General features: G+C 49.4%; 1 protein-coding gene across 1 annotated transcript; it reads right to left on the reverse strand.

Moving 5' to 3' along the window:
• Window positions 1-7,443: 7,443 nt before the first annotated feature.
• On the reverse strand, window positions 7,444-7,782 carry EAH_00003910 (hypothetical protein; the record flags this gene model as incomplete). Its single annotated transcript, XM_013393579.1, has 1 exon — window positions 7,444-7,782. The coding sequence occupies one exon, from the start codon at window positions 7,780-7,782 to the stop codon at window positions 7,444-7,446; it is 339 nt and encodes a 112-aa protein (XP_013249033.1).
• Window positions 7,783-13,642: the final 5,860 nt, after the last annotated feature.

Here is a 13,642-nt window from a genome sequence, read left to right on the forward strand (position 1 = left end):
ACAGTCTGCGCTTCAATCCCGTGCTTGTCTGGGCAAAGTGACAACGGGAGAGGGACACTCCGGCTATGGGCAACAGCCTTCAAGTAGTCTTCCACCATAAACCTCACTGGGCTTACTCCTCTCCACATTCGATGTGAACATCTGGGCTCCCGTGTCGCCTCTGCGTCACGATCCAGCTTTCCACTCGGCCGGGAGTGCAAAAAAGCAATGAACCTGGCGGGTGCACCGGCGTAGCACGCAGATATAAAAGCCGTCTCGACAGGGTTTTGAAAAAAGGTGTGCGTGGGTACGTCTTGCTTTTGCACTGGCGTAAACCACCGATGCAACTGAAGGTTCTTTCCTCACGCCACACAGCGTGAGTTGCAATGTGAGCAGCTAGCCAGGCGTGCGGCAAGTTTGGTCAAAATCTTTGGGCCCAGTCGCCACGAAGGCAAACACCCTAGTCATCGCCGGTGTGCTGACAATTTTTGAAGCTTTAGTGCAGCCGCATGGGAAGCCTAAAAAAAATGAGCTTTATCATCGTTTACATAATTGCTTTGCGGTCATCAACACATTTTTTTTGCAATGCCAGTCATGCGGGAGGATGCTTGGTGGTCAAGAATTTTCTTTCTCAAAGCAGGAGATGCCGCTTTCAAACACACACTGATTCTCTAATCCGCAGGGGTCTAGAGATGTTTTACTGTAAAAGTTGAGTGCAGAATGTAGTGGTAGCCAACAAAAACAGGGTGTTCTATTAGAAAGAAAAAAAGCACTACTAATTGTCTGAAACTAGATTATCTGTCCATGATGCGTGGTGTCAAATATCAGATTATACGCGGTGGCAGGCGCCAGCGGTCAGCGCTCTTCGCTTCAGCTATTATTTAACAGTGTAGTTTTTACGAAATCCATGATGTTTCGCAAACAAACTCCACAATAGACTGTTGGAGCTCAGGCAATCAGACACCATTTTCTCCACATTCGTAGTAATTTGCTATATCTGTGTAAACACTGAATATTCAATACGCCAGTTGGCGAATATCTTCGGTGTTACAGCGAGAAACGACTTCAGGCAGCGGCGGCTATATTCAAACCGCATATCTCTAAATTACAGTACAGCAGCTCGGTGACCGATTATATGGCGAGGGCGAGTGTCCCGAAGATTGCCACAGCTTCCTAAATATTTCTAGCAGTACTACGGGACCGCCCAGAAGCAGAAATAAGGCTGTGCATTATTAGCACGTTGCTTACAGTGCGTCGCTGAGAGCAACAAAAGCGCAGCTCAGGCGAATTCAGACGAGCCTAAGCCCTCTTCGACCTTCGCCATTTGCTTTTAAAGAAATGCACTGCATTTCCTCAGGCATTGTATTATAGGCCCCACCGTGGCGAGGTGGTGAAAGCAGCGGAGCTTGTAGCTCCAGCCAGCCTGATAGGGAAAAGTACTGCTAGGCCAACGTACACGAACCCCAAAAATAAAGAAGCAAGAATTGTGCTAGGCAGTTTACCGCGCAAATTAGAAGGAACAAACAGCGCTCAATGAGACACTGCCCATCGACAAGGAAAACGCTGAGCACGTACCAGCAGAGTAGCTGCTCCGCAGGTATCCCTGGCTTGCCATGACGACGACCGGCTGTTAGAAACGGATTTTCTCATGTGCGCCGCGACAGAAACAAAGCAGTTGGTGCACCATCATCACCATGAAGGCTTTACTGTTGATCCAGAAATCTGCTTGCCACTGCCGGGCGTGGGAAAGTTCCGTTCCTTGACGCAGCAGCCAACTACATCCAGACGAGTAGAAAACAGATTGCTGTCCTTAGCCCAAATTACCCCATTTTCGTAATGTCAGCTGTTTGTGAAGCAGTGTAGTATGCACCAGGCATCAATACAGTTGGCCACCCATTTCAAATTTGCATCGAGAAGAAACAGACGGTTAGTATCTTTATATTCCGCTAGGCATCGTATAGTAATGTTTTGTAGCTTTCCAGAACAGTGCTATTACTTGGTTAGTTCTCTCTCACACTAGAGAAAGCACACTGGAGGGGGGGCATTCCTCTCCGTGGGGTTTTTCCGTTTAGCTCAAAAACGGACTGTTTCCGCAGAATAATACGGGTGATTTCAATGCCTCCTCTAGCATAATTTTCTGTGTAAAAATCAATGCATATCGCTGACTAGGGATAAAGCTGCGGCTTCTTCGTTAGAACTAGTGACCGTTGCTGCCTGAGTGTCTTGTAGTTTTTCCGCTTAGGGGAGAGAGTGCCTGCAGGCCTTAGAGTGTATCCAGCAAACCAACTATGCCAAGAGTTTTGAAAAAAAAACACAGCCACGGCCGTCTTAAATACCACCACATGTGAGTTCAGCAGAATCATGAGCACCGTATTCGAGATCAATGCGGTGCGGCTGCTCTTGAGGTTCCCACCAAGCACGCACGAGTCTTCATCCATTCCGCGGTAACATACATAGTGCAGGGAGGACATCGGGTACGTATTGCAACGGAACGTTTACATGCATTTAAAAATATTTATTACACCATTATTTTGTTCTAAATTGTTAAATATTTGCATATAAAAAAAAAATTTTTTGCATCTAATGATTTTCGATATTTATTACAATTTAATGTCGTTGTCTACTTCTAATAGTAATCTGTCTATTATTTTTTCGAAAAGATTTTTTAGAAAAATATTTGTTTCGTTTACGCTCGTCGCTGGACTTCAGCTAACATCGGACGACACGAGTTGACGACACTCACGCACCTGCTGCTTTTCTATTTACAAAAAGTTTATTTTTTAATAGCATATATTTCAAGCTCTGGTGAGGTTCTTGGCGTTACGCCGAATTAAACCACATGCTCCACAGTTTGTGCTAGTCCCCGTCAATTCCTTAGAGCTGCTGTCCCGCTCCTTCAGGATAAATGCTGCCCTGCTGATGGGACCCCAGTCTTGCCGTGAGCGACGGCTGCTCAATCATGTCTTTATTGAGCTTTCATTCACTTGTTCACGCACAAGCGCGCAGCTGCGCCTGATACAAGACAAAGTGGCAGGTCGGATGAGCAATGCGAGCATCAAGTGAGCGCCCTTGTCTGCTCCGACTATTTTTCGACTCAGACCAGCAAAAATTGCTTTGACCACCTTGATTCTCGGCTTCGGCGGCCTGAGAGCAGGAATGCGTTGGACTGCTGCGACAAAGTTTGAGCGATGCGTGGAAAACAAATAGATAAAAAAGGCTACTTATTTACCGACTTTGATTTTCTAATACCTGGAACAAAGGGTGCCACCGTCAACCCACGCGGGAAGTTGGCCTTTTCAGGAGAAGTGCGCAATTGTTAACAACTTACTTCAGATCCATTTTTTAGGGAAGCCTGATAAGGGCGTCACAGGCTGCTGAGAAAATGCCCGTAGCGTTATAATTGTCACGGGAGTGAGCCACAAAGTGACCAAAAGATCTACTGATCGAGGAGCAAACAGGGTGACAGACCAGCCCTAACATCTAGCTGAAATGGCGGATTTTTGGTGAAAATGCTCAGCACGGATACCCAGAGGGGAAACAATTATTTCTGCCTCGCAGCTTCCTATAAAGTATCCTTCAGCAAAAAAACCTGCCCACGTTGCAATTATGGGTGAAGCCTCGACTTCGTCCTACTCCATGCTCGTGAACGCCCCGGTCCAGGCGTCTTCTCACTGGCGGGGTCTTCAATGAAGACCCCGCCAGGAGACAAAGTTTAGGTATATTTGTGGTACAATACAACGCAGGCTAACAAAGGTGGTCATAGGCCACCCAAGTGTGTAAGCTGAGTCGAACTGGCGACCGCGCCAGGCTGACAGTTGTATTCAACGTCCTCTGCTATGCTAACAGGTACCTTACAGAGTACTTTTTATCGGCTCAAATATACCCCCTCATGCTACCTATGGCTATTGGTGAAAAACTTACTGTCGATCGCGATTCTGCGGCAAAACAGCGGATGTCCCGAAATTCCGCTGGTTGCATTATCTATCTCTTCGAGGGTTTCACCATCTTCAATTGATACCGTGGTATTTCCCATGTTCACACCGAATAAGCTTTTAGGGAAGAATATCTTTAATCCTGTGCTGCCCTACCTATCCAGGAGGCTCGTAGTACTGAGTGGGTGGAACGTGTCCCCCGTATGCAAATGATCTCTTATCCAGCCGCAAGACTACCGCATGCATGTCTTAGTATTATTGCATGTAAATAAAGGAGCATGATGAGAAGCATTGCACCCATGGTGCCTCATGAGAAAATACCGATACTAATAACGCCTATGCTGCATACAGGCGTTATCCGGTTCGCCAGTGCAGAACAATTACTCAGATTTGCAATACCCTTTTCACCTTAGAATTTCACCTCCTGCAGTTGCACAACGCAGAGAATCACGTCAGTGTTCGGCGTGGTTTATGAAGGCATTCAATTTGCCAACTCGCAAGATAAACCTCATCAGGTAAGAACAAAAATCAAATTGCAGAATCCACCAGTCGCAATTCGCACTCGCGAATGCCCCATCCAGATGGTAGTTCGGCAGGAATTCCCCCACATGGCCACCGTCCAGCGTTGGAGACAGTCCAGCTCCATTATCCTGCGCACGTTAACAGAGAGAGACAAAATCAGGGGATGAGCCGCGAATCAAAAAAACATGCAGCGTAAGGCAACCTCTCATAGTTCCTGCCGTGCCTGTAGGCCAGTGCGTCAGACTGGCAACAAATGGGTACTAAGCAGTCCTCAGGGGTCCCTCCGAGGCACGTGGAACCAGTAAATTGCTAGAAAACCACGGGAGAATTATTCAGTCGAAGTCAGGATGATGAAGAGCAATACTGTGCCAACTGTAACTATCGACACGGACTGGCGAAGCCTATACCGATGTAGCACTAGCAGTAGGCCGGTACAAGTTCATGGTTTGCTGCAAGTACAATATCTGTAAGCTGAACAGATCGCCACCGTGACTACCAACTGCACAAAATTTCAGTGCGTACGACGCGACTATCCAATGCTTTAAAAATCCCGGCAGCCCATTGGCTCATCTTGCAAAAAGGAAAGCAGCCGCAGTGAGCTTGGATCACACTATTTCTACGCATCACCTCCATCAGTACCTGGCAGTCTATCTGTAGGCGAGGCACGTTAGAACATTGATATTCTTATACGCCATTTGTTCACCGCCTGTCGCTTCCTCTTCTAGACAGAAAATATTTGTGGGCTTTGCATCCACTACAGCCGAATCGCTGGCGTTTATGACGGGGAGGCGCTTTCTCTTTTCCCCATCATAGAGCATTCACCATAAGGCTGCCTCTGGCACTACCAAGAGTTCCACTCCGTCCGCTGACGGGCTTAGCAATTAGGCGCTCCGTTGGGTTTTACAACTGCTCTGAAAGCGCCGTCATCCCCCAAAGTGCTCGCACCTTTGCGTTCCCTTTGTTGAACGCCTCCCGCAAGCGCCTTCACACGCCAGCTGCAAAGCTATGTATTCCCGCGGGCTTTGCACTGCTAGCTACCTGCCTCAAAAAAGAACGATGGAAGGTAGCGGAGCATCTGGGAATTTCAGAGGCGCCAGATTCAATGCTGTTCTACCGCAAAGGCTGCAATTCTCTCTCGCGTTACACGCAATACTCAGAACAAAGTTGGGCGAGCTGCCTCCAGTCTGCCAAGCGTGGGGAATTGTGCAACACAGGCACCATCTGCCCACGAGCAGTACACCGCACCACTGCCTTTACAGGCGGCGGTTGGTGGGACACCCGCGAAGGCTCCGTCTCTCATTTCCAACGATATACGCCTTGACCAACTGCCTACAATCCCAAAAAGGTGGAATATCATGACGCTCCCGCAAACCTGGAGAAAGGCAGCGTTGAGGGGAACTTTGGCTCTAGTGTGCGTACATGCCAGGCGCTTCTGTTGGCCTAGGCAGGCGGCAGAGCTGGCCATATCCATCTTTGAAAGAAGAGCCAAGAATGAACCTCTTTCGGTTTGACAAAAAGATTATTCTGTGCAAATTTCGCTAGGCGCACACTGAGGCGAGGGGAGGATGAAGGATGGGCAGAATGAGTGCCATTTTCGCGGGGACACCTGTCAAGGATAATTCCCAAAAGAAAGGCCTGCGACATGCCGACCCGTCCTAAGGCAAGCATGGATTTCTGGGCAGCAGCCAGCTAGGCAAGGTGCGACCCTGCGAAGTCGGTGCCAAAATGCGTAACTGTATTCGTTCGCTCACACGCAGTACACGGGGTACCCTCGCTGAGCGCCTACAAGGCGTTCAGCGCCTAGAAAGACCTACTACTTCAGAACAGCCATATCTTGGGTGCATCGGTAATTCCAATTCCACTGCCAACACGATAACTTTCAGCAGGGCAACAGAAAAAGTTTTTTAGTGAGTCCCAGCTCTCCTACCACAGCTTAGTTCTGTTACTGCGCTAGCAATTGTAAAGCGCATGCGCCAGTGCCTGGATACGCCAGTGGCCAGCGATATCCAATCCAGGGTGGGTACCACTAAAACTATATTAATCCGATCTCTTTTGCCTGCAGATTGTTCCATCCAGCCATGTTCTATCCCTCAGTCGCTAAACCATCAGCTCCAGCGAGAGCATTAGTCACATTCCGAACTCAGTCATGGGACTGGAGCATATCCAAACAACAATAAAATGCCTGACATAATTTAAATTTCAAATAGCAAGACTGCCTTCAACCAGCAGGCAGCGAGAAACAGCCCACATGGAGAACGAAACCAAGTTCGCCTCCCAGCGCTCACAGAGCTTGTGCAGGACTGTACACAATTGGGAAAACTGCTGACACCCGGTCGCTGGTCCACTCAGCCATGAAGGACGCAGCGGCTGGCGCAGGAGAGACGGTTCTCGCCAGCTCCGACAATCCAGTTCTCTGGAGAAGACAATCACGAGGGAGACTCGTTGGTTCCAACTTCCGCGCTAGAACGCTACCTCCAACAGTCGGCCTTCCCTTAGGCACACCTCTCGCCTTACCCATGCAGAATCCAACTACGGGGGCACCTTAGCAGATAGGACTCTTCGTGCCGGCGGTGCTCGGAAGGAAAAAGCATGGCCTGCCCTAACGTTCTTGATTAATGCTCATCCAGAGGTCTCAGCGGCAGGACCGCAGGACTTCGCGTTTTCTAAGCAGAATCCCGCTTGTTGAAGGCAGAGCATGCGTTCCACTGCTTTGGAATCCGCTTGCTATAGAGCATGTGCTATATAACGAAAACTCGCGCAGCCAAGGTTTGCTCCAGGAAACTTGGGGGGGCATTACATATCACGGCTTCATGATTTACTGGTTATTACGGGAACGTCTAAACCAGCATGAGCCCAAAAGCACATGGAAGCGGCAACAGGACAATGAGCGGCAGGTGTCGTGTAGTATAAAGAAACCTCGCGCAGCACAGTTTTTCTCCGGGAAACTTGGTCTGCCCAGGCTTCGTGCCAAAGACCTAGACAGCCGAATGTCCCATCACTCCTCCAACACCTATCCAGGGTAACCAGCGAAAGCTACTTGGAATTCCCGCGGCAGGGCAAGCAAGGCTTGATGGCGATCTGCGCAGATAACCTGCTTCCCCGTGCGCAGAGTATCAGCCATCAATACAGGCTGCTGGTTCATCTTGAACAGAGGTTCCTTGAGGACATGAAAACAAAATTTCCCTGCCACTGCGGACGTCTCCATGAAGCCCGAGTATGGAGTCGCTTGATTGTCTGGCTTCACCATTGCGTTGCACATCTCTAGTGCGCAGCGTGTCGCAGACGGCAAAAATTCCAACCTCGAGAAAGCGGGGAACTGCTCCACAGGCAAACCCAATTGCGTGCTCATGCTCTTCTTGGGGTCTCATGCAAGCCCCCAAGGCGCAGCTGAACGTTGCTTGGAAATCCGAGGGCTAGGCGAGTCAGGATTGGTAGCCATTCGCCCAGATGACCTACTTCCGCGCCCCAAGAGTACGCTCAACAAACACTGTGTGCTGTTGCATCCTGCACAGCTGTCTCATGACCCATACGGTCACAGGAAAGGAAAGGGGAAATACCTGGTGGCGTGGGAAGCGCAACCTTAAATACGTTGTGTGTTTGCAGTTGCACTTCGTGCAGCTTTTGCGAGTTCAAAGTTATCCTAATTAGGCGTCCTATCCCTGTTGTACACCTCTACTGCTGCTCAGGATCCTCAACCTACTGCCTGAAAATTTGTCAGGGTCGTTCCTACGCTCAGCACTGGCAAATCCTTTGGCAGCGCCGGGGAAACAAAAGTCAAGGTGCTCACCACCGGCATTGGGTTGTCATCCATGCTAACATTGTTTAATTTGCTAGCTTACGAAGCCGATGGTGTGGAGTGTCAGGCAACTGGCCAAGGTGAGAGCCCTTCCTCACTTTTCACGCTAAAGAAACATGGTATGCGCTAGAAGCACCGCAACGCCTACACAAATGCGGAAACCATTTGATGGGAGGCATTTCCGCTGGATATGCATTACCGAAAAACAAAATGCATGGAGAAAACCGCTACAGGCTGTTGCAACCGAACGGATCCTTCGATGGCCTGTAAACACCATACAGAACTGTTTCAGTCGGCATCAATGTGGTCTGCAATTCTTCGTATCGTTGCTGGCACCACTGTTCCTTATGGTTTGCGTGCGCCTGCAGGTGCACCCATTGCTAAAGCAACCACCGAAAGGTTGGTAACATACGAGAGGCAGGTATGGAGTAAAACTCGTAGACAGGGAAGGATCGGTGCGTATAGTCGGCGAAACCTTCGAATGGGCTGTCACGTCAAAAAGCACCAGAGTCCTGCGCAGGTATGCAGTCGGCATTGCTGCGTCGGTGAATACGCCAGCATGTGACCTCTGGACTTTGTTCTGGTGGCAGAGAATATATCGCTAGGTTGGCTTGCTCGGGCAGTCTCTCACTGGCAATCATTGCGCCTGAGGAGTCGGTTTCTCCTGGTGCTCGAATGCAAGGTCGTTCCCTCCTATCCTTGAGGGGAGGGAAATTGCCCTTTAAATAAATGCCGACCGATGCCTGACCTGCGGCCGCTTCCGACGACCCCTCAGGGCATGGTCGGATTGATTTCTGGCGATTGCATGGCTGCGCATAAGGGGGAAAGCTTGCTGCGGCACGACTGCGCGGACCCTGACCATTTTGCTTTTTAGCCACATCCACTGCTCTGGGAACCTAATTTCTTCCAGGACCTCTCAGCCTCCCACCAGGCAGCTTGTCCCTACAGCTAACTTCCTGTACGTGTTTTTCATACTTCGTCTGTGAACCGCAACTCAACCCTCCGTTAAGCAAGAAAAATGCCATGCGCATGCGAATTTTGGAGTGGGCGCTGCAATGCTGCCAACGAAACAGGAGCTCATTCCGTTCAACGCTGCAGCGAAGCACTGACTGGGGAGTACATCCCGTTACTCGTCCGACAGAGAGTGACTCATTCCCTATCAATACCAGTGCCGATACTAATTGTCTGTACTCATCAGCACCCAAGCTAATATTCCGATTTTCTGTTTGCTTTCCGGCACTCTAGACTGTCTAATCATGTAAATAAGGCCATTCTGGTGCATTTTTTCTGTCACTTTGTCCCACAGAGCCCTGAAGGGTACGCAAAGTTTGCTGGCGTGGAGTGCTTGTTACGTCGGCTCCGGATTTTGGAAAAAGCTGCCCAACGCTCATAATCCACTTCGGTCAGGCTTCTTTAGGTGAGCCTCTGAAAACGCCATGGGTCTCCAGTGCAGCGGAGTAGTGGCTGCCGTGCTTATGTCCTGCATAAAAGCCAGATGCTCTCCTAAATTGCTGGTGCTTCCGCTGGCATATTCCAGCTTATCTGCCTAGTACAGCATTTCGTATACTTTGGCCATACTAAATGCGGCCGAATTGGGTGTCTTGGTTTGCATCAGCAGTATTACAGGACGGTGACAAGCGATTTGCGCTACTATCTGGCAGTGAATGACGGCTTTCGAACCAGCTTATGCTGGGAGTGTACTTCGACTCATTGGTGCACTGCTAAAATGGCTAGACTCTGTGTATTTAGATTATCGTTAAGCAAGAGATGTACGGCCCGCTCCAGTTTGGCGGTCCGGTGAGCAAGCGGACCAGGAAATTTCTGTGGTTCATACCTGGCCATTCCATCTCTTCGAGCATTGGGAACCAAAAACCCGTGAGCATGGCTGAATTGGAAGACTGAAGCAAAGTTTTTTCCGTCACTTCCATGACAGCATTATAGCTCGGAAAAGTGGGAAATGCGCACTGGCTAGATCTGCTATAAAAGGTCATATCAGTTTATACAACAATTTTCGACCTTCCCTCACCGCCTTGGGACAAGGGCGACGGTGACGATCTTCTAGTTTACTAGGACGTCGACCTTGGTTCTACATGTTCACAATGGATAGAGGTACATGTTTCTTCTGCCTGTTGGCTGATTAAGGTACTAAGCCCATCCCTAGAAACTCGTACATCCCTTTTAGTAGGAGGGATGCGTGGCGGATTATGTGGGGTGCGGAAAATGTTTTATTTCCTCAATGTAGTGTAGCGGCTTGTGTATTTTGTTATGCTTCAGCCACAAGCGTCAGTGTGTTACCGGAAACTAACGCTATTTTCACTCCGTTCTGGTTCATCCAAAAGAAACGGAAGCGTGCTGCCACCCGATGGCGACAGGAGCCGAATTTCCCTCAGGGCTCCGCTTTGTGCAGCTAGTGCATTTAGCGGCAAGAGCAAGCATGTAGCATGACGTTAGTTTCCAGGGAAAGTCGAAACTTTCACCTTTTCCTATATCTGGTGGTCTATCCTCCGAACAACGATTGCAACGCCCAGGGCTTGAAGGCGCTCCGTGTGTACTGCTGCATGCCCTACTCGTCTATAGAACCCGCATCACTTGCACCATTACTACGTATAGATAGTGCTGTTGTACCTTTATCTTACCTTAGCTTTCTCTAGTCACCGCGCCGTCCTTATCATTCGGCACGGAAGTCACTAAATTTCCTGCAATCCCTGCTTCTTGGAACGGTGCACGCTCTCGGGGGGGAATTGTCGAATTTCATTTATTTTGGGATCGAAAAAGGCTATTGAACAAAATACAAGCCATATTGCCCAGATTACCTGGGTAGTTCAGCGCGTGGGGTGGTCTGCTAGTACAGAAGCGGAGCCGAGGCCTAAACTTTTGGCAGGCCTTCGGAATAGTGCAGCACCTTAGAGAGCTCCACCCCTGCTCACAGTTCTTGCTGTGAGCAGGTGCTCACCCCGTAAACCAACTCTTGGAAGTTGCTTTTCGTTCCCTGGACCGTTTGTCAGTTGACGCTGTCCGCATTTCAAGCACCCTTTCATTGAGGTGGGAATTTATTAGGCTATGGGGTGGGGGGCCATGGCTTCAGTAGAGGGACTGAATCAGGATACCGTGAGGAAGAACGCAAATAGAAATTATTTGGCTGTGAGGCATGAAAAGCAAGGGAAAATCATGCGAGGCGAACCCGAATGAATCTCCCAGTGCAAAAAAATGCAGGGCTTTTACAGCAACCAAAATTGCCAAAGTGCTCAAGTCTGCTGCAAGTCAGTGACCTTCGTCCGCGTTTAGCGCAAGGCTAAAAGAACGGTTATCCGTCGTTTGTGCGCCGTCATCCTTGGGGTGAAGGAAACTGCCGAAACTCTCAGCATAGATGAGCTAATTCACAGGTTCTAGTAGAATTTTCTGTGAGAGTTCAAATCCGAGCTCTGCGAGAGGATACTCGGATTAACAGTTAACCGACTGTGATTAGACCACAGTAGGTGGTCGCATTAATGCTTCCCCGATCAACTATAGCGCTATACCATTAATCTCATTCTAGGCATATCACAGAGCGAAGAATATGTGTTGTGAAATGGTACCAGCAGCCCATATCCCAAGGGGGAGAGGCTACGTTATTGCCAGTTTTTAGTGTAGAAAAAACACGGTTAGAGTGCATGTTTGCTGGGCTGCTGAGGCCTGACGTAATGAATCCTGCATTGCGCTAGTGACGGCATTCTCGATAGGCGTGCAGGCAATGGTAAAGAGGCACAATAGCGCAAAAATACCACTCATCCGGAAACCCACAGATGCAGTGCCGTGGTGTTGAGTTCACTGAAGCAGCGGTTTGCCCATCTCTCCAGAGCGCGCAGCAGTTGCACCAACAGAACCGAATGCCATATTTATTAACCAGAAACAACCTTGACCCCATATGCCGGCAGTTTCTGATAGGCTGGAAGAACACAAGACGTATTCTGTAGTTCATATGTTATGCCCGATGGGATATCGGTAGGGCTGCTTAGGGAGGCACATCGCCTTAAGGTGCCTACGGCCAAAATGCAGGCACTAATCGTCAATAGGTATCCCTAGAGGCTGAATGGCAGAACTCCATTCTGAACCACTAGGGGGTATGATTTCCTTTTTCAGGGCGTGTGGCACAATTTGCATTATATCGCCATTCTCTCGGGTTGATTCACCGTAATTCACAGCTACGGGGGCTTAGCGTTGGAGCTACCTCACACCGAACCCAGGAACTTTCGGTAGCCAGTGTGTAGTGGCAAACACCTTTAGGCTTTAAGGCTGCTAGTCTTCCCGTGCTCGATGGGTTGCTTGCTGAAGCATGATCTATCGTACGGTGTAACGCATACTTCCGGCGTGCCATTTGCCTACGTGCCAGGTGACCAATTGTGCAGAGAGTTGTTGCTTATGCCAGAAGCGGGGGTAGTTTTCCTTTTCATGTGGGGCGCCTGGTAGCGCTACTTGCAGTAAGGTGCGTTGCATTCCATTTCATTCCTCGTCTCTTCTGCCGATCCAATTCCTTGTATTCCTGCGACCACGACACACGAGGGATTCAAAGTTGTCGAGCTCGTCTCAAAAACACTTGGATTAAGCGCTTTGGCTTCATTGCTGCTAGCAAGGGTGCTTGGGTAGGTTCGAGGACCTGCGGTACAGCTGAGGAGACGCGGAGGGCCGCCCGTATGAAACTCTCCCTCCTACTTTGGGATTAGGGGTTGGTTTTTCCCATTCCTGAAGCTGTCCACTCAGCCTTCAGGGGCTTTAGTACTTGCATGTTCCATCTGATAGCCGGGATTCCTGCCAAGCCCAATATAATATGAAGTAATGCGTAGACAGGTACACGAGAACGACTTCCTACGGAAAATTGGCATGATGCCCGCCGAGTATGATGAACTGCATGCCTCTTCTAGGTGTGTTATTTTTACTTAGGCTAGTCAAAGGGACGATAGGAGGGTTGTGGGGTTGATCATCAACAGCGTTGCTTCTGCATTGGTTTTGGCCCGGTGTTAATCTCCTTTCAGTCGTTTGCCGCCCCATCATGTGAGCAGCCTATGGACCCCGTAGCAGCTTGTCAGTAGAAGCTAGCCCATGGGTAGGTTTTTGTTGCCCACTAGCTTACAGAGAGTTGATGAAAGGCTACAGGGAAGCCAGGTACCGTTTGTACTGCCACTGGTAAGGATGAGGTTCAGCAAACCGAACCCACTGTATGCTTGCACAGAATACCTACATCCCGCGCAGTCTGCATGGCGCAGACTGTAGCATGGTTTACATGCAGTCCGTCGTGATCAAGGGGAGAGAAGGGAACACCTATGAGGGGTACAACCAAAGGGAGTTGAGAACACAGACAGATGGAGTTATACGAACTTCACTGACTTCGAGGCTATCTGGTATATAAGAACCACTGGATCCGACGATTGTTTGTGCA

Source organism: Eimeria acervulina, genomic scaffold, assembly GCF_000499425.1.
Source record: "Eimeria acervulina Houghton genomic scaffold, Eah_scaff14, whole genome shotgun sequence".
NCBI classification, from domain to species: domain Eukaryota; phylum Apicomplexa; class Conoidasida; order Eucoccidiorida; family Eimeriidae; genus Eimeria; species Eimeria acervulina.